Raw genomic sequence first — 24065 nt, 5'->3', positions numbered from 1 at the left:
TCACGAGGCTTTCCTGCATAGAAGGAATTATTATCATAAGCAGCAGTAGGGTTATACTGTATCCATAATTAATTTGTATAATTTTAATCGAGATTCAAACTTTTAAGTAAAAACATGTGCAAGCTCCATAAAACAAGCAACATTGTCAGCTTAAGAGAGTGGTTGTCATTTATTTTACTGACCCTGAACCAGTGATGAATATTCCACCATTTACACCATTGGAACCTCATTTGCCAGTAAAAATATGATAATTTTTTTTTACCCTTCTATCTGGCAACAAAACTAACACCTTTTTTACAAGGAGTCATGTTTACATAGACCACAATACCTGCAGTCATAATGGAAACAAAAAACATAACTCTGATAATGTGCACTGTCCTTGAAGTTGATTGGTCCACACCCGAGACAGCTTTCCTTAGAGCCTAGTCTCACATGGGTTGGACCAGATGACGCTAAAAGGCGCAAAACTCAAAGACAATGCACCATCAGAGTATGAGAGCTCGGGGTAAGCATTTACACCATTGGAACCTCATTTGCCAGTAAAAATATGATAATTGTTTTTTTACCCTTCTATCTGGCAACAAAACTGACACGTTTTTTACAAGGAGTCATGTTTACATAGACCACAATACCTGCAGTCATAATGCAAACAAAAAACATAACTCTGATAATGTGCACTGTCCTTGAAGTTGATTGGTCCACACCCGAGACAGCTTTCCTTAGAGCCTAGTCTCACATGGGTTGGACCAGATGACGCCAAAAGGCACACAACTCAAAGACAATGCACCATCAGAGTATGAGAGCTCGTGGTAAGAATTTACACCATTGGTACCTCATTTGTGCGCCTTTATTGGCCCTGCAGGAATAATGGGCTAAGTCGACCCACAACTGGGATTAAATTCACAACCTATACCCATAATAAGTCCAGTGCTCTGGCACAGCGTTACTTGCCCTGATGAATACACCTAAAATCGCCATAATCTATATTTGTAACAAACAAAACAAATGCACCACATAACTACAGTGTCCCAACTTTTATTGCAAAGATTATGGTGACATCCAGTGAGTTCTCATTAGGTTAAATTAACGGGTTATGAATAAAACTGCGCAGCTTCTATCCATTAACACAAATGCTGGAATATATCATTAAGCAATGTTGACAAAGTTGTAATACGCACATGCCTCTTTCCACTCAGTTGCCCGAGGCGTTTTGGCGGCGGTCATGTTTCCTTCGAGCTTTTAGAACCGTTCATTAAAAACAACAGATGCAGTGCACTACATAGTAGTGTACGCATGAAGTTGTAAATTCACTTCATAAAGTTATAAAGACCGCCGTACAATTAGTGCGCATTACCTGCTGTGGGATACGGTTCAGAGACACGGTGATTGACGGGGACAAAAGAATATTGAATACGCGCAACGAAGCGAGATGCACGCTCTGAGTTACGTTGGGGAAAAAGAAAGAGGAACACATGGATGGGAGTGCAATAGGTAGATCAATGACATCATTCAAACTGCTCAAAAAAGCAAGTGGTCTCGAGCAGAACACACTGCTAGAAGGGATTGATGGCCGATGGCCCAGAATAATGATGGAGTTGATGCCAAGGGCAACGTCCTCCAAGGAGACTGAGCGATGGAATCGGTGTGCGCACAGGTGCTCAATGAATGATTACATCTGAGATCAAGAGAGATGTTGGCAGCTTAGGGGCGACTTTCGTTTAGCAATGAGTTGACCAACTTTGTTGTTGATGATAATTATGCCCATGGGTGGTGGCGGGGGTGGTGGGTGGCACAAGGGATCACGCACTGCACGATGTTCTTGGCCACCTGAGTTTGATTGTTGATCACGGCTGAAGCAATATCTGAACTGGGAATGGGCTTCCCCCTTCGCCGAGCCCATACTTAGCGACGGTGCCCCAGGTGTCCCTGGAAACATTATAATGAAACCCAATGAGTTCTCATTAATTTAAGTTGCCCAGAAACACAGAAGCTGGAATATATTATGGACAAAAATTTTAAAGTACGTACAACTCCATTTGGTTGCCCAAGAGCTATAGGTATGGTTGGAATTTTGCTTGGAAATGTGGAGCTATTTATGAAAAACAACACACATACAGGGCGATCCGTTTATAGATACCCCACTGATGTATAATGATCCTATTGTATCTACATATGTTGGACTTCTTTGGCTCCATACATAGCCAACGGTGCTAATCGGAGGTATGGGAGAAGAACTATAAAATAAACACAAATAGCGGTAAATTTTCACTTTCTCCTCAAAATGTGATTGGAATTCATGAAGGCCCAGGCTCCATATGTTACAGAGGAGACTGTGATGCGATTTAATAAGTGTACTGAAATTGGTGGGAGATGTGTATGGGCTTTGAAATAAAATTGTATTGCCTCTAGTTTCTTGCTGTTATTTGGCTGCTATAAATTTCCCCATAAGCCACTTCGTTGAGCTATCATTTGGGGCCAGGTCGCTTCTGAAAACTAGCTCAGTGAGCCTTGCCTCGTAAAATAAAAATGGTTAGTTTAGTATTTACGTGGGGTATCTATAAATGGTTAACCCTGTATATACAGTACAGTTTTGCACGATGTGGGGAGCGGTAGTGCAACGGTTAGCGCGTTGCGCTATGAACCCGGTGACCCGAATTCAATTCCCGCTCATGGCCAACACCATTGAAGATGATCTGATTCGGTCCTGGGCCTCCCCTAGGTCGACTCAGCCTCATATGAGTACCTGGTGCAGTATGTAAACATCGCCACTGGGGAGACAAAGGCGGCCGGGCGTGGTGCTGGCCACCCACCCCCTCATGTGCCATGCCGGCCATCATAGGTGCTCACTAACAGCACTTGCCCCAACAGTCTGGTAAGGCTATACGGGGGGTTCTTTGTCAGTGATGTGTGATATCGACATTGGTCCTGCACTCCCCCATCAGCAACCCAAACTGAAGTACGGTCAAAACAACCACTGTGGACGACATGGTGTGGGAAGGCCTTGATCTCACAGTGGATTGACAAAGGGCTGTAAATTATTCTCATTATTATATGGACAAGCTTTGTAAATATCCACACTTTTGGGTGTGAGAAAAGGAGACGATTTAGAAAATGTGTTGTTTATAACTTCAGGGGAGAGTGGATGTGTGAGCATTTGGGATTTAAGTACCCATAATGGCAAACAGACGCATGCCGGCGGAAAGATCAACACGCAGTTGTGTCTGCAGCAAAGCATAACGCAGACCGCCACATCTAAAAATAGCAAAAAACCGGGGTTGATGTTGTGATATTTGCTGTTTCAAGCTACTTGGTGAAAGCGCTTATTCACACTGTTGCTAACCCAAGTGTTCTTGTACTTTGCAGGTATCTCAGTCACAACCATATCGCCGTGCTCAAGCCAAGAGTGTTTCAAGACCTGCGTTGGCTCGAGTGGCTGTAAGAGACATCGCTACCGTTCTGGCTAGTAGTTGTTGTAGACGCACACACCTGCATGCCGTGCATTATATACAAGCTATACTACACGGGTGCATGGATGCTGTCGCGGTGTAAGTGGTCATCGTCGGCGACAGTCCCTCGGCCTTCGAGGATGACGTCCGTCAGGTTGGGTGGTTTCTGTGGAGGTGGCTGAGGAGTCCAAATCTGGATTAGCAGACCTTTGGGCATTGTGGGCACTACGCAATCCCAGATGGAAGTGGAATCCGCAGTGCCAGGTTGGCTTCGCGGTGGAAGTGATTAGCTCACTAGGGGCTTGCAATCCAGAGGTTCTAACTTCCACCCGTCCTTCTGGGTGCGCAGCCGAATAAATGGGTACACATCAGTTTTTTTATTGGCAGGCCGTATACTGGGGTAAAATGTGGATACTCCCACCTTTTACAAGACGTCTTGCCAGCGTGCAAGATTAGCCTCAATACCACACAGAGGGGTTCTCTGCAGCTGCGTTCAGTGGAGGTCCTTCTGAAAACAGCGGTGAGCACAGGCAATTGAAAAACTGCACCTTTGCCTTTTATAAACGAGTGTGTGTATGTTCAACGTCAAACAGGGAGACATTACAAGTGAGGCATTAGGGTTATCATATTGCTTCTGGCATGTACTGGTAATTCGTATTTGGGCGCCACATTGGCGAGATGTTAACCACTTCACCTGGTGTACAGGAGGCCATGGGTTCCATTTCGACACTGATGTCTGCTGTATATTTGGAATTTTTCCCTGGCTCCTTTGTTTTTTCTCTGCACATTTAGAATCAGCGTGCATTTAGAGTATTTGCCTGTTATAAATTTGCACGTGATAAGCCACTTCGTTGAGCTATCATTTGTGGCCCGGTTGCTTCTGAAATAGAGCTATATAGCTCGGTGAGCCTTACCTTCAATAATAGAAAGTAGTTTAGTTTATAGTTTCACATTATTCCTCCTGATTGCTGTGCAATTAGCTTACCTTTGCTGAGCATGCACAAGTTGATTCATTTTGATCATGATTTTTCTTTTCATATACTGAAAACCTATTGTAAAGGATATTTTACTTTGGCTAACACAAGCAGCAGTCAAAACATTTTGACCTTATTACGTTGCCTAGAATTATCAATATTTCTGATTTTAAATCAACCAAACGAAGTACAGTAAACCTTGTTAATTCGATATACATGGGACTCTGGCCTTGCCAAATTATCCAATATCCCGAATTATGTCTCCCGCTCCAATATAAAAAAAAACATTTCCAAATTTGTTTTCCAAATTTTTCACACACCATACGTATTGACACACCTGCTTCAATTCTATCCAAAACATTGGATTTGTCTCGCAGACTAAGGGATTTATACTTCCTTCAGTCCCTTTCCATTACATTTCTCAAAGGGTTGGCTTGCACTGAGTGCATAAACAAGATGTAGTCCAAAGCAACAGGTCTGCACTAACGCTCACTACGCACGCCGCCACTAGACTGAGTCATTGTTTTGGTCGTGGCTCGCAGCGTCGCTCCACGTGAATGCCGAAATTGGACCATTCAGTATGGCAATTCGGCTCATGGCGAATGACTTATACTGTATATATGCCGAAAGCACAGCCATGTGGAATTATCCCCAATTACGAATTATCAAATACCGAAATAACGAAGTTTTACTGTATGTTCAAAATTACTCACATTATGTTACTCATAAAATACCAAACACATGATTACGATATTACTTAGACAATAGCACGTAAGAGGCTGAATTTCTTTCAAAAGTAACCCTGCCTACGATAAGTCAGTTTTGAGCACAAGCCTTACGTGGAATAATGGACAAAGCGTTACAGGGTCATGAGTTGAATTCTGAACAGAGTAAACGGAGATCATGAGTCTTTGGAGTCAGTAAAATGAGTACCAACTTGGATGTGGAAGGTCATCGGTGGATGAATTAAATATAAAATCAGAATCTTAAATTCATTCTGAACGAATTCATATTTTCAATTCAAAAGAACAACATGGTCTGGTAATTACCTGCCGGTACTGTGTGCCCAAACCGACATGAGCTTGAGGCTGCATTAATGAGAAAATGGGAAAAGAGACTTAAACTGCATTTAAGCTTATTTTCTGGCACTCATTAACGATGCCCGTTGCAAGAGCACTTTAAAAGCGATGCACCAGACCCTCGTGGTTACATTTATATTTTCTATGAACAAAGCTTCAAACTCATGGCAGAGAGCCTGGAGACACGCTGCCTCGATACACATCTACAAGACAATAGGCTTCCACTTACTGAGTTGCAACTTTCCTTCAAGATGACTTTGTCTCCTCCTTTGAAAAAGTGGAACTTCCCATCACTTGCTCAAGGCCAGCAGTAAAGAAAAGTGCAACTACCGCGAGCTTGACGACATAAGAGATTGATACCAGAAAGAGGTGGCACTGGCTCAAAACAGAGGAAAGTGGAAACAAATGACGAAATGTGCAGTGGGCACGTACGAAATATCTGCCCATGGATCATGATGATGATGATGACAACCACCGCTCAATAAAAAATAGGGCCACTTAGACTTGATTTTGATTGGTAAATGGTAGCAGTTAAGTCCCAAACATGTGAAAAATGAAAATCGGTTTCACCCCATCATCATTTATAATTGACGTTCACTCAGTTCCCCAGAGCTATCTCTAAACATCAGCGCAAAGCGTGTGATTAACTCTTGCTTGGAGCTGTTAGAAACTAATATCCCTTATTGGCAAATAGTATCTCATTTTCAGAGAATGATTATCCACTCGAGAAACACGGTTGAATGCAGCGTATAAGCTTTCCAGTTGCCGTGTTTAAAGGTTTAAGCCTTAAACTCGTGAACACCTTCCAGATTGGTCGGCTATATTTAACTTTGTTGTAAGCAATTCTGAGAGATTAGCTTAGATGTACATACAGACGGGAAAAAAACCGCTGGTGTAGACAGATTTGTTTTGCGTTGCTCCCTCGCCGTATTCTCTGGATTAAACGATGCACCAGAAAATAAGACGCAACCCCCAACCTTACACACACTTTGTGAGAATGACCGCACCAGTACAAGCGTCGCTGTTACCTTGGGAATGGTGCACAACCGCTAGCTGCGAGTCTCAACACTGTTACGGGACCAGGAAAATCATATACCGCATAAACAGAACTAAGTTCCATCTCCACATGTAAATATAAAATATATATATTTATATATCCTGCGCTTGTGTGCAGTACCAAGTATACGCATGTTTTTCTTTCCTTAAACCCACCCGGTGGAATGCGCGTGGCTTGCGTATAGATTGGACGCCAGAGTGAGATTGTGAATTTGCATGTCCACGTGCCAGCATTCACGCCACATGCGGAATTTTGAGGTGCACACCCCCAAACGCTTGGCTATCAAACTGTTTTTGGAAATTTAAACACAACACACTGCGTTTTTACAATCCAGAGAATACGGGATACGCACACACGTGCCCGTTAATGCAAAAAATGCCTTCATTTCTCTCGCCTCCCCTTCCCCCCCCCTCTGCAGGATCATTGATAACAACAGGCTGATTAAAATATCACAGAAGTCCTTCCTTGGCCTGCAATCCCTTGTTATGCTGTAAGTTTGCTTTGATTTCTTGCGTTGCAGCTTTGCATGCATTGTTGGCACTGGAAAACTAGGCACATAAGTCACCTCTTTTTCGTTCGGTGAAGCTCGCACTGCGTTCATATGATGTGTGACGCTCGCTGCTCCCCAGAGTGGTCCGCTCACAATTGGATAGACTGGCCATGCCGTGGTACTGTGGCATTGAATTTCCACTGTGGGCTTGGGGTGACCAATCACGAAAATTAGCAATGCCCAATGTTTCGATTTAAAGCTTTCATGACTGCAGAAATTCATCTTCTTGGTTCTTTCGGTAATTATTTCCCTTCTATGTGACTTTACTGAATGAACCAAGAAGATGAATGCCCAATATGTATTTGAGTATGTAGGCACTTTGGCTTGACTAATAAAAAAAAATATCTTAATTTTGGAGCTTTCGTGACTGCAGGAATTATTCTTTGGTTCTTTCGGTAAAGTCACGTATAAAGATAAAATAATAAATTAAATAATAGCATAATACGACGTTTCGATTGCAACACAAGCAATCATCATCAGGTAAAAAAGAAATAGCAACACAAATCTAACCAGAAAACTATAGACAGACATATAAGCAGATTGCTTGTGTTGCAATCGAAACGTCGTATTATGCTATTATTTAATTTATTATTTTATCTTTATACGTGACTTTACCGAAAGAACCAAAGAATAATTCCTGCAGTCACGAAAGCTCCAAAATTAAGATTGAACCACTTCTACGGGGAAGTTTTAAGCTTATCTTTTTCCCTCTCTCTGGTTTTTTGTTTTCTCTCTCTGCCTGTGTCCTCTCTTTGGAATTCTCACACTTAAATTCTAACTTAGCAATCTTTGAAATACGTAATCAACCAGGCTATGCGTTAATTGTGTGTTGACCGACTCTCTGTGTTGCATTACATTACATTTCGATATATTGCTGGGTTATTTAATTTTAGTGTGTCTTTCTCCTAATTTTCAAGCTTGCGTACCGTACCACGTCGTCGTCCACTCATTGACATGCTAATTTTTTCTCTGCCCCCTCCCTCTCTCCGCCCCCGCCCCCTCTCTATATTTAAGGCCTCGTCACAGAGACGACCTCTCTCTTTGTGCCGATACGTGTTCTCTCTCTGTGTATCTTCGTGATATCTGTCTGCTTATATGTCTGTCTATAGTTTTCGGTTAGATTTTTGTTGCTATTTCTTTTATACCTGATGATGATTGCTTGTGTTGCAATCGAAACGTCGTATTATGCTATTATTTAATTTATTACTTTATCTTTATACGTGACTTTACCGAAAGAACCAAAGAAAAAAATATATATCACCAGACGGCAGTACGAGCAAATCTAAGACCGTTGCTACAAGTCGTCACTGTCAATATGTTATTGTTGGTGATAGTCACAGTACGTATACATATTTGTAAATGAATGTGTAGCCTGTAAATGATTATAACTTTGTGCCGGGTGTAGGTGGCTCATGCCTGTAGTCAGAGTTGGTGGATCACACAGAAATCAGGTGGCACCACACTGCCACCTGGCAGGGCCAGATCGGTACCTATGCGAGGTAGTGTAGCACGTAGGTTGCTGACCCATCAGTAGATACTGTTTAAGTTTCCCTCCCTCCTGGCCGTTGTGGATTATACTCCAGATATTGGAATTACAATACACACATGGTGGTTTACTAAAAGTCCCAAAGCAACATTTGCTGAAATATACGACTGCAGTATTGCAGTAAAAATAGTTTATAGATGGTGTTTATAGCATATGTATGCTGGGAGAGACAAAATACCCATAATAAGCCTACCACTATATATTAACTCTGTTTATTGATAGCACAGTAGCAAAGAACATCGTTTAAAAGTTCGACCTTTATAATTCGGTAAAACGTTATGTCTACCAGCTTGGCCCATCTGAATAATCTAAGCCCCACCTGGTTTAGTTATAGTCCTGACACTGGAGGAATCGTATTTCTTTTGCTGTGAATGTACGAGCATGTCTGCTGAAACAAAGCACTCTTATAGTTGCTTATGTAGCTCCAAGGGCTCATGCCCCTGTCACGAATATGAAAGGCAGCAACCCCCGCGTGTCGGAATAAAGAGCTCGTATTTTCCATCTCAGTCTCACCTTGAATATTCATCGTTTGGCAAAAAAAATCCACCTTCCAAAATGTGGCATTCAAACCAATTCCCGAGAATGAAAGACAACGGTATAAAAGGGCAATCGGTGCAAAAAAAACATCATCCGCAGTGTACCTCTGCAAATGATTGCATTGGGCTAATTCGCCGAGCGTGGGACAGGTTCTCATGTCTCGGTGAAACCAGTTGATGAGAAGGGTGGTCTCGTTTTGTTCCGAGGACACCCCACGTGCAATCTTCCTCGGCATGACCCACATTGGAATATTTCGAGTTAAAATCCCAGTCAGTGTTGACATATCCTCTTACCCCCCCCCCCACCCTTTGGGATCAATAAAATAGGTACCACATTGTTGATAGTCAACAGTGGTCATTGTTTTCAGAAACTGGATCCCCACCATGAGGATATTGAATTTCCACTGATGGCTCAGGGCCATCCATACCCAGAGAAGACGAAGACTGCTGCCACGTTGAATTCCTTATAGAGATATTTGAGCATGCGATAGCATCTGTCATTGGATGTTATCTGTGATGAAATGTTGACTTGTTATTCAGCTGTAGTGAATCATTCAATTTGTTTAGTTTTTTTTGAACAGATGCACACTGAAGCCGCGTAAATATTGTCCAACATAATGTCCCCCCATATTTATGTTAAAATTGTGTGTTTACAGGGTGTTGCTGAACAATACACTTCATGAATTACCCAGGAAATCCATCTGTAAAGGAATGCCACAGCTGAACTGGTTGTGAGTACCGCCACTAAATGCACATGAAGGGGAACCTTTGGGCTGAGATCACTGGAAGTGTTACGTTTAAATGTTATATTTATACTTTTTAGCTTTTGTACCACGTTCCATATTTCTGATTAATATTTCCTAGCGGTGCATATGCAGTGACTTAACTAGAAAAAAAATCCTCTGGCACATTGGTGTATGTTGGTTTTCATCACATTTTTTTGCAAAAGCACTCCATCATGTTCACGCTTTGCCTCTTTATTTTGTGCTGTAATTGCATTTGCCCTGGACATAAAAGCTATATTTCTTAGAGCTGCGTGCTTAAGACAATTATTTGCCTCTTTTCAGAAAACCTGTTGCACGTGACGTTCGTTTGTTGCAAATTTATGTTAAGGTCAATATTACAGACTTGTTGCTATTCAATCGTTTGCTCAATACCACTCATTGTTATTACGATTGTTTTCGACGAATCTGAGATTCTTCATACTTCCACTGGTTGCATTATTAAATGTTTATACGTGAGTGAAATGCCTCGGTCGTGGAATTAGGCCTCAATCATTCTTCTATTCTAAGAGAGAGAGAGAATCACAATTGATTTAAAAAATACAGATCCTTTAGCCTCCTATCACACCAATATAAACTATTCACAAAGATTATAGGGAACTAAATAAAGGACGATTTAGAGACTAATCAACCATGAGAGCTAGGTGCTTTTAGAAATGGGTCTTATATTAAAACATGCATGCTGTCAGTCCGATTATCGAAAAGAACTATTAAATTTTCAAAGGCCATTATACCTAACCATTGTCTGCTGTGATAATGCACACAATTCATTGGAAAAATATGCAGTGATTAAAGCTTTCACAAACCTGGGTGTACATTTTTTATATCAAAACTTGTTTTAAAATGTGGCAGCTACATTGAGATTGCGTAAAATTACAAATTAGCAGAACATTCAGGCAAGGATATACACTCTCAGGAAGCCTATTCACGGAAACACTCGAGGATATTTTCTCAAAGCTTGATTGAGATGAGAGCATAAATAATCTCACTGCGGTTAAGTAAAATATAAGATTTTGATTCAGGGTATCGGAGAATAAGAAGGCCGAGTTAAAATTGCGGTCTTGGGAGCATAGGCATCATTTCTCCTGCACATGAACTGAAGTAGAACATTTCGTGAAAAGCGATGGAGCAACTTTGCTTGGGAGTGACCATTCCCAGACGTTATAATGCACGATTCTTACCGTTGACTTGGGGGCTTAAATTAATACGAGAAAGGAGCCACCAAAATAGGAGCCCAATGTTCCGTTGAGTGAGTTAACCCTGCAATTGAATTGCTCTTTAGATGCATTTTTAGCTAGACTTATATATTCTCTATGATTAAGCCGTATGTGGGAAGATACCCTTATGCAATCGTGTGGCACTGGTGGCAGCATGTGGCAATGCAGCACTTGTAATTGGAGCCCAATTAGATTTGAATTTCTCTTGCCACCACAGGGTGGACAGCGACCATCTGTAATCACATCACTAGGTGCCCGATTGGTTTTTATTGTTATTTCCCGGTGCCATGCAGCGTCCATTACAGTAATGCTAGATTAGAGCAAGCTTTAAACTAGGTCTGAATGGATTCTTGTGGCACAGTATCTAAAACTCCATGGCAACAGCCGAAATGTGTGTCTGCGTGAGTCCATGTGCGTTTGTAAGTCGACATGTGTGTGTGTATGTACATCGATATGCGTTTGTGTGAGTCCATGGTTGTGTGTTAGTTGATATGTGTGTGTAAGTCCATGTGTGTGCGTGGGTCCATGTGTCTGTGTGAGTCGATGTGTGTGTGTACGTCCGTGTGTGTGTATAAGTCGATGTGTGTGTGCGTCAGTCGATATATGTGCGTGTCAGTTGATGTGTGTGTATGTAAGTCGATGTGTTTGTGTGTGCGTCGATGTGTGTGTGTGTACATCTGTGTGTGTGTATAAGTCGATGGGCGTGTGTGCAAGTCCTTGTGTGTGTGATATTCGATGTGTGTGTGTGTCAGTCGATGTGTGTGTGTGTTAGTCAATGTGTGTGCGTGGTGTGTGTGTGTAGACAACTAATGTTTGACAAGTAAGTTAGTAATTTTTACAATAATGTGTGTCTAAGTTCATGTGTGCATGTGAGTTGATGTTTCGTGTGTGTGTGTACGTCGAGACGGAATCCTTACTCTCGGGGCTCCTCCAGAAACAACAAAAAACCACTACGTATAGCCACGAAAAATGTTCGAATGCTCACTGCTAAGGAGAGGCTGCCACTCCTCTGTTGGAAGCTGGACCGGTACCGCCTGAATCTCTGTGGTATTCAGGAGGTCCGGTGGACCGGCTCTGGCTCCTGCCACCATGAGGGGTGGACAGTTCTCTTCTCGGGGCAGGAGACTGTCAAACAGCAGGGAGTGGCTCTTCTTCTGAACAAAAGAATGAAGGGGGTGTGGGAGCGTGGCGGTGAGGTATGGGAAGCTGTAATCCCCAGGCTACTTTGAGCTCGCCTTCCCATCAACCAGAGTAGTGGTCGTGGTTACTTATGCCCCCACCGAAGACGAACATCCGTGGAGGAATGCAGGCAAGGCCGATCAGTCAGATGCCTTCTATGACCTCCTGTCACAGGTGCTAGCTAATGTGGCCCCTCGGGATAGAGTCATCTTGTTGGGTGACTTCAATGCCTGAGTTGGTCATGATGTTGGCACCTGGTTTGGAGTGATTGGAAGGCATGGGCCAGATCAGTTCTTTAATAACGGCAGGAGGATGCTAGATTTTTGTGCAGCCCATGGGCTTGTACTTACCAACACACTGTTCTGGCATCGACACATCCACACAACATCATGGATGCATGCCAGGTCCAAGTGTAATAAACCTTCTCGAGACGGCTTCTGGAATCAGTCCTTTATTTTTCCACTTCCACAGTTTACACACACTCCCCGTTGCTGGCAGGCAACGGGAAGCGGGCAGACAGCCAGCAAAGTCGCACCGCTCATGTGGCACCCGTACGCGCGTGGCTCCTGCTCCTTCGTTCCCAGGTCTGCTCCCGACTCCTCCGTCTCTCCCCCCTCTTAACCCCTCGGTCACGTGGTACCCCTAAGCCAATCTCCAGTAGTCTGCGTCGAACACTCCAGATCACTCCCCGTCAACTCCCGGGACCACGCCTCTGATCCGGCTTCCCATTAGCTGAGGCCAAGATCGGCCAAGCCAATCACCTTAGCTAACATGCCGTGATCACGCCGAGATCATGCTCCCGGGCTCTCCCCTCATTGGCTACAAAGCGGGACCGGCAAGCCGATCGCCACGTGAGTCATACATGGCTCTCATTACATCACCCCCCCCCCCCCCCGGTGAAAAAAATCAGCCGTCTCGGCTGGGAAAAGGGTGATTAGCTGATTCCATAAAATTGCTTATTAGGGCACCAAGGCGCATTTAACAATAAAGGGTGAAATGGCGTCAATGCGCCGAACAACACTTAAAAACAGAATCACCCATGAACAATCCGACATACATTAGGGCGCCCCTGCAGCGCGGTAACGACAGGGAAGGGACAGCAAGACAATCAGATGCTAACTAAACGGGAGAGATTTAGATCGCTTACGCGACGCGGGACCCTCTCCGCTTCCTGCGCACGGTCGCCTTGCCGCCGGTTCGACAGGAGGTGGTAGGCGTGAAGAAGAAGATTGTTTGTTTTCGGTCGTGTCCAGGGCAGGTCCCGTTGGAGGGGGGACAGTGGGGGCTTCATCAGCCCTCAAAACCTGTTCATCTGCAGGAGGCACAACACAGTCCCACTGGGGATCAACGGGCGAGGCAAGCGGCATATTCGGCACAGCAGATCCCGGCAGGTCAACAAGTGGAGATGAGGGATCAACACGCGTACTAACGTAGGGTTTAAGTCGCGACGAATGGACGTACCACCGACGTTTTCCGTACTGGACGCGAACACTGTGGGTTTCGAATGTCCACCAACGTCACAGGCCCCCGCCAAGGCCTGTGCAGTTTAGGGGATGTGCCCACCGGCACCTGAGGGCAGTGGCGCCATGCCAGGTCGCCCACCGACCAGGGCATGTGAGTACGTGATCGACGCGCATACCTCTCGTTCCTTGCCTGCGCACGGGCCGTCGCACATCAGGCGGCCTCTCGCGCCTCTGTAACCCGTTCAAGCGAGTCCCGTACGTGATCAGGCAAGGAACGGGACGGTTGTTTACTCGGCGTACCCAATTGCACATCAATGGGTGGTACGTTCTCACGGCCATACATCAGAAAAAATGGTGAATATCCCGTGGACACATGTGGAACCATGCGATATGCCGCTAAGACGCCCGGTATGTGCAAGTCCCAATCGGTTTGCTTTTCACTCACCGTGTGACAAAGCATAGCCGAGAGGGTGCGGTTGAATCGTTCCACCATGCCATCAGTTTGCGGATGATACGGGGAAGTGCGGATCTTCTTTGTGCCCAGCGCCTCGCAAACCTCCTTGAGCAATTTGGAGGAGAAGTTACGTCCCTGATCTGTGAGCAACCTCTCGGGTGCCCCCTTATCCATGACGTACCCGTTCAAGAAAGCATCGGTGATGGACGCGGCCGTTTGGTCGGGCAGATGCCAGGCCATTGGCCATCGAGAAAAATATTCTACTCCGACCAGAAGGTATTTATTGCCCCTAGCCGATGGAGGGAACGGGCCGAGAATGTCCAGAGCAACCAATTTGTTGATGCGGGACACCTCAATGGAACGTTATGGCGGCACATACTGTTTCCGAGGCGGTTTCCTCTTCGCACAATCATGGCATGAGCGGACAAAGTCATTAACGTCTGCCGTCATGCCGGGCCAGAAGAAATCTTTTTGCATCGCGGCCAAAGTCTTCTGCACGCCGAGGTGCATCAATTTGTCAGCGTGCAGAGCGCGAAGCAGGTCATAGCGAAGGGAAGTAGGCACAACCAAGCGTGGTCGGTCAGGCAACCCGTCGGTACACATCAATAGTCCCGCCTGGCCTCGGAACATCCGCCACTTCCATCCCGTCAACTGAGCTTTTTGTTTCCCGATCAATTTCCGCAGCGGAGCCAGCGAGGTATCGGCCTCCTGCTCGCGTAGCCAGACCGAGTGCGGCAGCTGTAGGGTATCATCAGTGTCCACTGACACCTCTTGGTTGTGCTCGTTCGCTATCGCCCCCATAACCGGACAGGGCGCAGCGGTGCATACCCGTCAGACAAGTGCACGGGGGAACGGGTGGTACAAAATGCACAATTGGCAAAAATTCCCGCCTCGTTACGCAATATCGTGTTTCTGCAGGGGACAGAACCCTACTGCCGTACGCAACCACTCGCTCAACTCCGTCTTTACGTTGTGATAAAACAGCCCCGGTGCCAATATCGCTAGCATCCGTGTCAAGGATGAACGGCTGGGAAAAGTCTGGGTAATCGAGCGTAGGCACCGTGGCGAGGTGATCCCGAAGCGAGTGAAAAGAGCTTTCCTCCTCCAGGCCCCATTTAAACCTTTGATTTTTGCCCGTCAGAACATGCAATGGTTTAGCCAATGTTGCAAAGTTATTAACGAAGCGGCGATAATAGGATGCGAACCCAATAAACTCCCGAACATCGCCCACCGAAGTGGGTGTGGGCCACTCTCGGACACATTGCGTTTTCTGAGGGTCAGTGGACACGCCATCCGAACTGACGATATGACCCAAGTAACGGACGGAGTGTTGCAAAAGGTGGCATTTCTTAGGTTTAAACTTTAGATCAGCCGACCGCATCCTTTGAAAGACCGTCTCCAGGCGTTGGAGGTGTTCCTCGAACGTGCGGCTAAAAACGATGATATCGTCTAAATATATGAGGCATGTTTCCCACTGTAATCCAGCCAGTACCAATTCCATGAGTCGTTGAAATGTCGCCGGAGCCGCATTCAAGCCCATAGGCAACCGATTAAACTCAAAGAGACCTTGTGGCGTGTGAAATGCCGTCTTGGGTTTTGACGCATCATCGAGGGGAAGCTGCCAAAAGCCCGAGGACAGATCGAGGGTGGAAAAGAATTTAGCACCCGATAAAGCGTCCAATGAGTCATCCATCCTTGGTAAAGGGTACGCGTCTGCCACGGAAATCTTATTTAACCGGCGGAAATCTACCCAAAACCTTGTCCCACCATCCTCTTTCTTAACCAGAACCACGGGCGCACCCCAAGGGCTGTTGGACGGCGAAATAATATCCGCCGCCAACATCTCGTCCACTGCGCCGCGCACATGTTCCCTTTCTGCCGGGCTCATGCGATGCGGATGCATACAGATGGGAGGTGTCGCACCGGTGTCAATATGGTGTTTACAAAAGTGACGTGCGGCCGAGATCCAAATCATTTTTGCTGAAAACATCAGCGTACCGTAACAATAATGAATGCAAAGCAGTTCTTTGCTCGTTCGACAAGGATGAATTCTCCCCGCACAAGTCCGCGATCCACCGTTCCTGTGAACAATCGCGTGGAGGTCCACCTGCGGGTATTCGGGCGTGCGGTTTTTCGTCAAAAGTGGCGAAATCGGTAGTGGCGTGAGCCAACACCGATCCCGCCGGGACAACAACCCGGTCTGGCCCCCCATTCAACACCTGTATGAACGGTGCCTGACCTGGCCGTACGATCGTTTGGGCTGCCGCCAAGGAAAAGGATTTAGCCACCGAATTAGACGGGGATAATAGCACGCCCATTGCACCCTTTTTAACATGAAGGGGTTTCCAGTAACGCAGCGGAATGAGCATTTGTGCGCCCGATGGGACTTCTACCGTAGCAGCGACCATGGCGGTAACTGCCTTACCCGGAAGCGAACTGGCCAGCAGGGAAGGCAGGAACGACATCCTACGACCCCCCGGCATTTCCAAACAATCCTGGCATTCGGCGCAAGAAATCTGTGCCTAGCAAGCATGGGACTGCTAGCGAGCGCGAGATCAACACGGATCCCTTAGCGGTAATATTCCCGATAGCGATACACACATCGACCTGACCGCAGATACCCATGCTACCCCCATTTGCAGCTACACACGCGTCATTAACCCGACGTATTCGCGACGTTGGAATAGACAAAAGATGAAAAATAACATCGGAAATGATGGTGGCAGATGCGCCAGTGTCCACCAAAATACAGACGTCGGCGCCCTCGATGGTACCCCGTACCGTCGATGAGCACGATGCCGCAGCCACAACCCTACGAGCCAATTTTTTCCATTGTGTAGTAGAGCGTGGAAATGATGCAGAAGAATGACAATTATCATCAGAAGTGCAACTATGAGTGCGAGTGGATGAATGACGACCTGCCGGGTGTCCGATTTGTGCCGACTCGCCCGAGGGTGTCGCGGCTCCGCGTCCGGTGGAGGAGATGGAGGCCCCCTCGGCGGAAGTGGCGAAGGCAGAGGTTGGCAGCGGCAGTCGCGGGCGAAATGGCCTCGTCGGCCGCACTTGAAACACGTGGCCGTCGTCGGCCGGCGGTCGGTCGACTCGGCCCCCGCACGTGGACGGCTCGCGTAGTCACCACGCTGGTCGCGCAGCCGCCGTCTCAGAATCCCGTGCTGAACAGCAGCAGCCAGCACCTCGTCGTCGCCGGAGTCGTCGGAGCAGTGGACGACCCGTCGTGGAGACCACCCCAAGGGTGGGCCGTCGATCTCGGGTTTCCCCGACCACGCCGCCATCTGGTCCCAGCGCTTGATGTTAAACTTAGCGTCCAGGCAGCGCGCCACCCATCGCGATGTGAGCGGTTCGTGGCCGCATACCGGCAGCGAAATGTTGAGCTCCTGGGACAGCTCCAGCATACGGGAAAGGATGAGAGGATCCAGATGATCGGCCGTCGCGTCGGGGTAAGCAGCCATGGCCAGCGCCATCAACGCCCCCCGATAAGCCAAAGGCGACTCCTCCGATCCTCGGCGACATGACATACATTTTCTCGTGGTTGCTGTTGACGGGTCGTAGAACTCCGCCATCTCTGCGAAAGCATCACGAAGCGTCTTCTTCTTGGACGCCGGGATAGAGCGGAAGACCCCCAGAGAAACATCGTCGAGCAGTGTAGGTAGCGCTTCCAGCGCCTCCGCCTCCGTCCATTGCACGGATCTGAAGGCCGACTCGAAGCGCCACGTTAAAGCACTCCAATCGCCCCCGGCGATAAATTCCTTAATCTGTGGAAGGCGATGTCCGCGGTGGCAGGCAGACGCCGCGGGCGTCTCCGATTTCGTTTCCCGCGTTCCACCTGTCGCAGTCAAAATGGCGTCCGGCGGCCGCGTGGTGGCAGCTTCGCACAAAATGGCGCCCAACGGCTCCGGTGCTGCCGCCCCGCCCAAGATGTCGGCCTCTTCCCGCGTGACAGGAGCAGTGGCGGACGCAGATTCCTGGGCAGGATCTCGATCTGCGGCGTTAAGCTGGCCTGCTATCTGGCGACCCACGGCTGGTGAGGATGCCACCGCTGTCACCAAACTCAGCAGAATTGCGCGTAATGACTCGATCTGCTCCGCCATCAGCCGCCATCCGTCCTTCGCCCCTGAGGTGGTCGTATCTTCACCCTGTCGGCGTTGAGAGGCGTCGAGGAGAGTAGCAGCAGCCGGTGGCAGAGGAGCTGTAGCCCCCAACAGATCATCTTCGTCCGTCTCGACATCTTCCTCCGATGGAAGCTCGGGTGGGTTCTTCTTTCTGAGGTGCTTGGACATCTTGAAGATCGTCCAAACGGTCCCAGAAGAACTTCTGACACCAATGTAATAAACCTTCTCGAGACGGCTTCTGGAATCAGTCCTTTATTTTTCCACTTCCACAGTTTACACACACTCCCCGTTGCTGGCAGGCAACGGGAAGCGGGCAGACAGCCAGCAAAGTCGCACCGCTCACGTGGCACCCAGAGCCCCGTACGCGCGTGGCTCCTGCTCTTTCGTTCCCAGGTCTGCTCCCGACTCCTCCGTCTCTCCCCCCTCTTAACCCCTCGGTCACGTGGTACCCCTAAGCCAATCTCCAGTAGTCCGCGTCGAACACTCCAGATCACTCCCCGTCGATCTCGGGTTTCCCCGACCACGCCGCCATCTGGTCCCAGCGCTTGATGTTAAACTTAGCGTCCAGGCAGCGCGCCACCCATCGCGATGTGAGCGGTTCGTGGCCGCATACCGGCAGCGAAATGTTGAGCTCCTGGGACAGCTCCAGCATACGGGAAAGGATGAGAGGATCCAGATGATCGGCCGTCGCGTCGGGGTAAGCAGCCATGGCCAGCGCCATCAACGCCCCCCGATAAGCCAAAGGCGACTCCTCCGATCCTCGGCGACATGACATACATTTTCTCGTGGTTGCTGTTGACGGGTCGTAGAACTCCGCCATCTCTGCGAAAGCATCACGAAGCGTCTTCTTCTTGGACGCCGGGATAGAGCGGAAGACCCCCAGAGAAACATCGTCGAGCAGTGTAGGTAGCGCTTCCAGCGCCTCCGCCTCCGTCCATCGCACGGATCTGAAGGCCGACTCGAAGCGCCACGTTAAAGCACTCCAATCGCCCCCGGCGATAAATTCCTTAATCTGTGGAAGGCGATGTCCACGGTGGCAGGCAGACGCCGCGGGCGTCTCCGATTTCGTTTCCCGCGTTCCACCTGTCGCAGTCAAAATGGCGTCCGGCGGCCGCGTGGTGGCAGCTTCGCACAAAATGGCGCCCAACGGCTCCGGTGCTGCCGCCCCGCCCAAGATGTCGGCCTCTTCCCGCGTGACAGGAGCAGTGGCGGACGCAGATTCCTGGGCAGGATCTCGATCTGCGGCGTTAAGCTGGCCTGCTATCTGGCGACCCACGGCTGGTGAGGATGCCACCGCTGTCACCAAACTCAGCAGAATTGCGCGTAATGACTCGATCTGCTCCGCCATCAGCCGCCATCCGTCCTTCGCCCCTGAGGTGGTCGTATCTTCACCCTGTCGGCGTTGAGAGGCGTCGAGGAGAGTAGCAGCAGCCGGTGGCAGAGGAGCTGTAGCCCCCAACAGATCATCTTCGTCCGTCTCGACATCTTCCTCCGATGGAAGCTCGGGTGGGTTCTTCTTTCTGAGGTGCTTGGACATCTTGAAGATCGTCCAAACGGTCCCAGAAGAACTTCTGACACCAATGTAATAAACCTTCTCGAGACGGCTTCTGGAATCAGTCCTTTATTTTTCCACTTCCACAGTTTACACACACTCCCCGTTGCTGGCAGGCAACGGGAAGCGGGCAGACAGCCAGCAAAGTCGCACCGCTCACGTGGCACCCAGAGCCCCGTACGCGCGTGGCTCCTGCTCTTTCGTTCCCAGGTCTGCTCCCGACTCCTCCGTCTCTCCCCCCTCTTAACCCCTCGGTCACGTGGTACCCCTAAGCCAATCTCCAGTAGTCCGCGTCGAACACTCCAGATCACTCCCCGTCAACTCCCGGGACCACGCCTCTGATCCGGCTTCCCATTAGCTGAGGCCAAGATCGGCCAAGCCAATCACCTTAGCTAACATGCCGTGATCACGCCGAGATCATGCTCCCGGGCTTTCCCCTCATTGGCTACAAAGCGGGACCGGCAAGCCGATCGCCACGTGAGTCATACATGGCTCTCATTACACAAGCAAGAACATCTGCTGGACTACATAGTGATGGAACAGCAGATGTGGGCCCATGTCCTTGACACCAGGACCTATCATGGAGCTGATCTGCCCACTGACCATCGACTTATCATCTGTAAGATGCGCCTGCCATTCGTTCCACTCCGGTTGTGGGTGTACACCCAGAACCCCATGCAAACCCTTAGTGGCATGGTCTCAGTCAGCTGATGAAAGTTGCAAGCGAGGATTTCATCATCGCTTGCGACTGGGGTTGGCATCGTCCCCCACTCCTGATGTCGAGGGGAAATGGGCGAGATTTAAGACTGTGGCTCATGCAGCCGCAATGGCTGCTTTGGGTACACGGTCCAGACCTCCTCAGAGACCCTGGCTGACAGAGGAGGTGTTCAAGCTGGCTAAAAAAAAGCTGCAGGCCCACTCTCATCGGATACAGCATCCCACGTCGGAGAATGAGGAGGCTTACCGCAGCCTTCACTCGGAGGTTCGGAGAGCCGTGAGGCACTGCAAGGATGGGTGGTGGTCGCGGGTTGGAGTCTGCCTCAATGGCCCACGATCACAAATCGCTCTTTAATTCCATAAAAAGTAACCTGCAGCACCACACCTATTACCATCATTAGGGGAAAGAATGGTGATCCAATCTCTGACCCTTTGGTTCTTTCGGTAACGTCACGTAGTTATACAATAAAATGAATTAAATCACGACATTTCGGGTGCAACACAAGCGTCCGTCATCAGGTGGGACAACCACAGCAAGAAACAATTGCTGAAGTCACGAAAACTCCAAACCCCAGGAACAGTTTTGCAGATTGGCTAAAAATCCCTCAGCCTGGAAAACAACATGGACAAAGTGTAGATGAACCTGCCGAGGCTGCGGTGCCTCAAATATTGGAAGAAGAAGTCACCCCCTGTGAGTGGCTGGCTGAGGTGTCATTTGTTGAGGAAGTACTGAAGGCGATCCAGAGCCTGAGACCAGGAAAGGCACCGGGCAGAGATGATCTCCCAAGCAAAATACTGAGGGAGGGTGGCGTTTATACACAGACTGCCCTACATGACATCATAACAACAATCTGGACCACTGGACGGGTTCCGCAGGATTGTAAGGATGCCCTAGTAGTCCCCCTCTTTAAGAAGGGGGACCGCACAGACTGTAACAACTACAGGGGCATCTCACTCCTCAGTGTGCCGAGAAATGTCCTGGCAAGGATTATTCAACATCACCTTGCTAGGCACGCTGAGGAGAGGCTTGCGGGGCTCCAATGCGGTTTCAGGAAAGGGCGGTCCTGCACAGATGGCATATTTTCTGTCCGTCTGCTACAGCAGAGGTGTAAGGAATTCCAACAAGACTAACATCTCTGCTTTATTGACCTGGTCAAGACCTAGGATACCATCAGTAGGCCTGGGCTCTGAGTTATTCTTCGTGCTTTCGGAGTCCCTGGCCCTCTGCTCACGATCATGAAGGACCTTCATGATGGTGAGCGAGCCCAGGTAAAACTACATGGCCGAGAGTCGGAGCTATTCCCTATACACCTTGGGGTGCGACAGGGATGTCGTCTAGCTCCCACATTATTTAACATCTATTTCGACTACATAGTTTGTGAAGCCTTCAATAGCTGTACCGGAGGAAATTCCATCTTAGATTAGATACAATGGGAGGCTGATCGATGCCCGGGTGTGGTCAAGGGATGGCTCCCAATTGCTCAACTATATTATGTATGCCGATGATCTGGTAATTGCTGCTGACTCAGAGGAGGAGTTGGAGGCGCTGCTGCTAAACCTGGAGCTTTCCAATAAGAGGTGGAGACTTGCCATCAGCCCCAACAAAACTAAGCACCTGCCTGGGTATTTTGTACCATCGGACACTCCACCCCCACAATTCTCAATTGGTGATAGGGCAGTTGTGGAGAGAGTGGAGAGTTTCCCATACCTGGGCAGTGTGCTCATGACCAGCTCCGGTTTAACAGCAGAGGTCTCACTCCGAATCAGTCGAGCGGCATTATCTTTTCATCGGTTGAGTCACACTGTGTGGAACCTACTGCCTTCGATCCATCCTGGGTTTAACCAGGCTGGATTGTGTGAGGAGCTCACAAATCCTTGAAAAATCTGGACAAAGTCCCATTGGTGAGTTCCTCCGGCAGGCAAGGCTGCATTGGCTGGGCCATGTAGTCCGCATGCCCAGCCACCGCATGCCTAAACAGTTTTTGTTCGGCCGGATCAAGGAGGCTGAACGGGTGCGGCATGGCCTAGAGAAGAGATGGAGTGATGTGGTATAGGAGGATGTGGAGCTAAGTGGACTTGCCGATGACTGGTACCAGCCCTGTCAAGATCGGCGTCTGTGGAGGAGGCTCGTGAACGACGCTACTGGCCAGTTGGAGGCAGTCGCCCTCCAACAACAATGGAGGGTGGAGGAGCGATGCTCGCATCAACGAGCGGAGCACCGGGTGGCTAAAGCACAAGTTGGCACATTAGGGGGCACAGGTGGTGCATCAGCCAGTCGTCTCAGTCAGTCGACCTGTGGCATCTGGGTCTGCCCCGTGACCTCCTGCCAGCGAGTCCTGAGCATCCTCCCCCCTCCTTTCACATATCCCTACTGACCAGTGTGGGGAAGTATCATCAATATTCCTCATGACCAACAGCTTGAGGAAGCCTTCATCCAGCCTTGCTTTTGACAAATGTGACGTGCCAGCGGCATGAACGAACAACAGGGCGTTTGTCACTTGTGGCAGAGGTTCGCAGTTCAAACCAAGCAGCCACCCTGGTTAGTACCATGGATGCATTAACCGCATCTGGTAAACAAAATAAACTTGAACGTAAATACTGCCATCTGCTCTTAAAAACCCGGTGGTGCTATTAAAAAAAGTGTACCAATGTGTGCTGGCATCGCGATTCAAATTTAGAAAATGTTTCAAAGTTACTTGCAAAATTATTAGCAAATTTACTCAGTTGGATTAAACCACATTGCAACATCGCACCCACTGGCAGACTACACCCATCTGAGGAACATAAGCCCTTCATGATAACCTTGCGCTGTAAGACTGGTGTGTTTGTTATGAATAATGAAAGGGCTGGAAACTATAGTTTCATAAATTATACAAATGTCCAATGCGTATCGTGCTCTTTACCAATGTGTGCTGACATGTTCGTGCTCCCCGGTCGATGACTGTGACTTTAATTTGGTCTTCCCTTCTCTCACCTCTTTCTATGGCAGTGACCTGGAAGGAAACCAGATCCAGTCGGTGAGAAATTCTACATTCTTGGGCTGTGATCAACTGACTGTATTGTGAGTTCCACTAACTCCCACAGACACACACCAATTCCCAGATTTAGCGAATACACACTGTTGGGGCAAGTGATGTTTAGTGAGCACCAGAATATGATGGGGTGGTGTGGCCTACACCATACTCAGCCGCCTTTGTCATCCCAGTGTTAATGTTTAGGTACCATGCCAGGTTATTTAGTAATAATAATGTATTTATCGAGAAAAGCTTCACTGTCTCAAGACTTTTGCCGGAGACTCTAGCATTGCATTGTTTGGCCGTTTTCTTTTTAAAAAACATAAAACCATGGAAATCCCACATGTACAAGCAGATGAGACTCAAGCT

The 24065-nt window shown here is 48.3% G+C and overlaps 2 protein-coding genes across 3 annotated transcripts in view; one reads left to right on the top strand and one right to left on the bottom strand.

The window, feature by feature from the left end:
• The window catches only part of LOC144722609 (relaxin receptor 1-like), a 320166-nt gene that overhangs the window by 219010 nt on the left and 77091 nt on the right, over window positions 1-24065 (top strand). The window contains exons 7-10 of the mRNA XM_078600845.1: window positions 3364-3435; window positions 6975-7046; window positions 9845-9919; window positions 23672-23743. Coding sequence (XP_078456971.1) covers window positions 3364-3435; window positions 6975-7046; window positions 9845-9919; window positions 23672-23743 — 291 coding nt within the window. The remainder of the gene's footprint in view (window positions 1-3363; window positions 3436-6974; window positions 7047-9844; window positions 9920-23671; window positions 23744-24065) is intronic.
• Window positions 12871-24065, bottom strand: part of LOC144722610 (uncharacterized) — a 65900-nt gene continuing 54705 nt past the window's right edge. The window contains exons 1-2 of one of the 2 annotated variants that reach the window (XM_078600846.1): window positions 17202-18917; window positions 12871-13678 (exon numbers count right to left, since the gene is read on the bottom strand). In XM_078600846.1, the coding sequence (XP_078456972.1) occupies window positions 13664-13678; window positions 17202-18581 (1395 nt within the window). In that variant the 5' untranslated portion in view covers window positions 18582-18917 and the 3' untranslated portion in view covers window positions 12871-13663. Of the gene's footprint in view, window positions 13679-17201; window positions 18918-23585; window positions 23676-24065 lie in introns of those variants that run through there. The other variant, XR_013586072.1, reaches the window with a different exon arrangement.

The sequence above is a fragment of the Lampetra planeri genome, chromosome 15, assembly GCF_965212315.1.
Source record: "Lampetra planeri chromosome 15, kcLamPlan1.2.h2, whole genome shotgun sequence".
Taxonomy (NCBI): Eukaryota; Metazoa; Chordata; class Hyperoartia; order Petromyzontiformes; family Petromyzontidae; genus Lampetra; species Lampetra planeri.
Note: the sequence above shows the minus strand (reverse complement) of the source record. Positions and strands in the feature narration are given on the sequence as shown.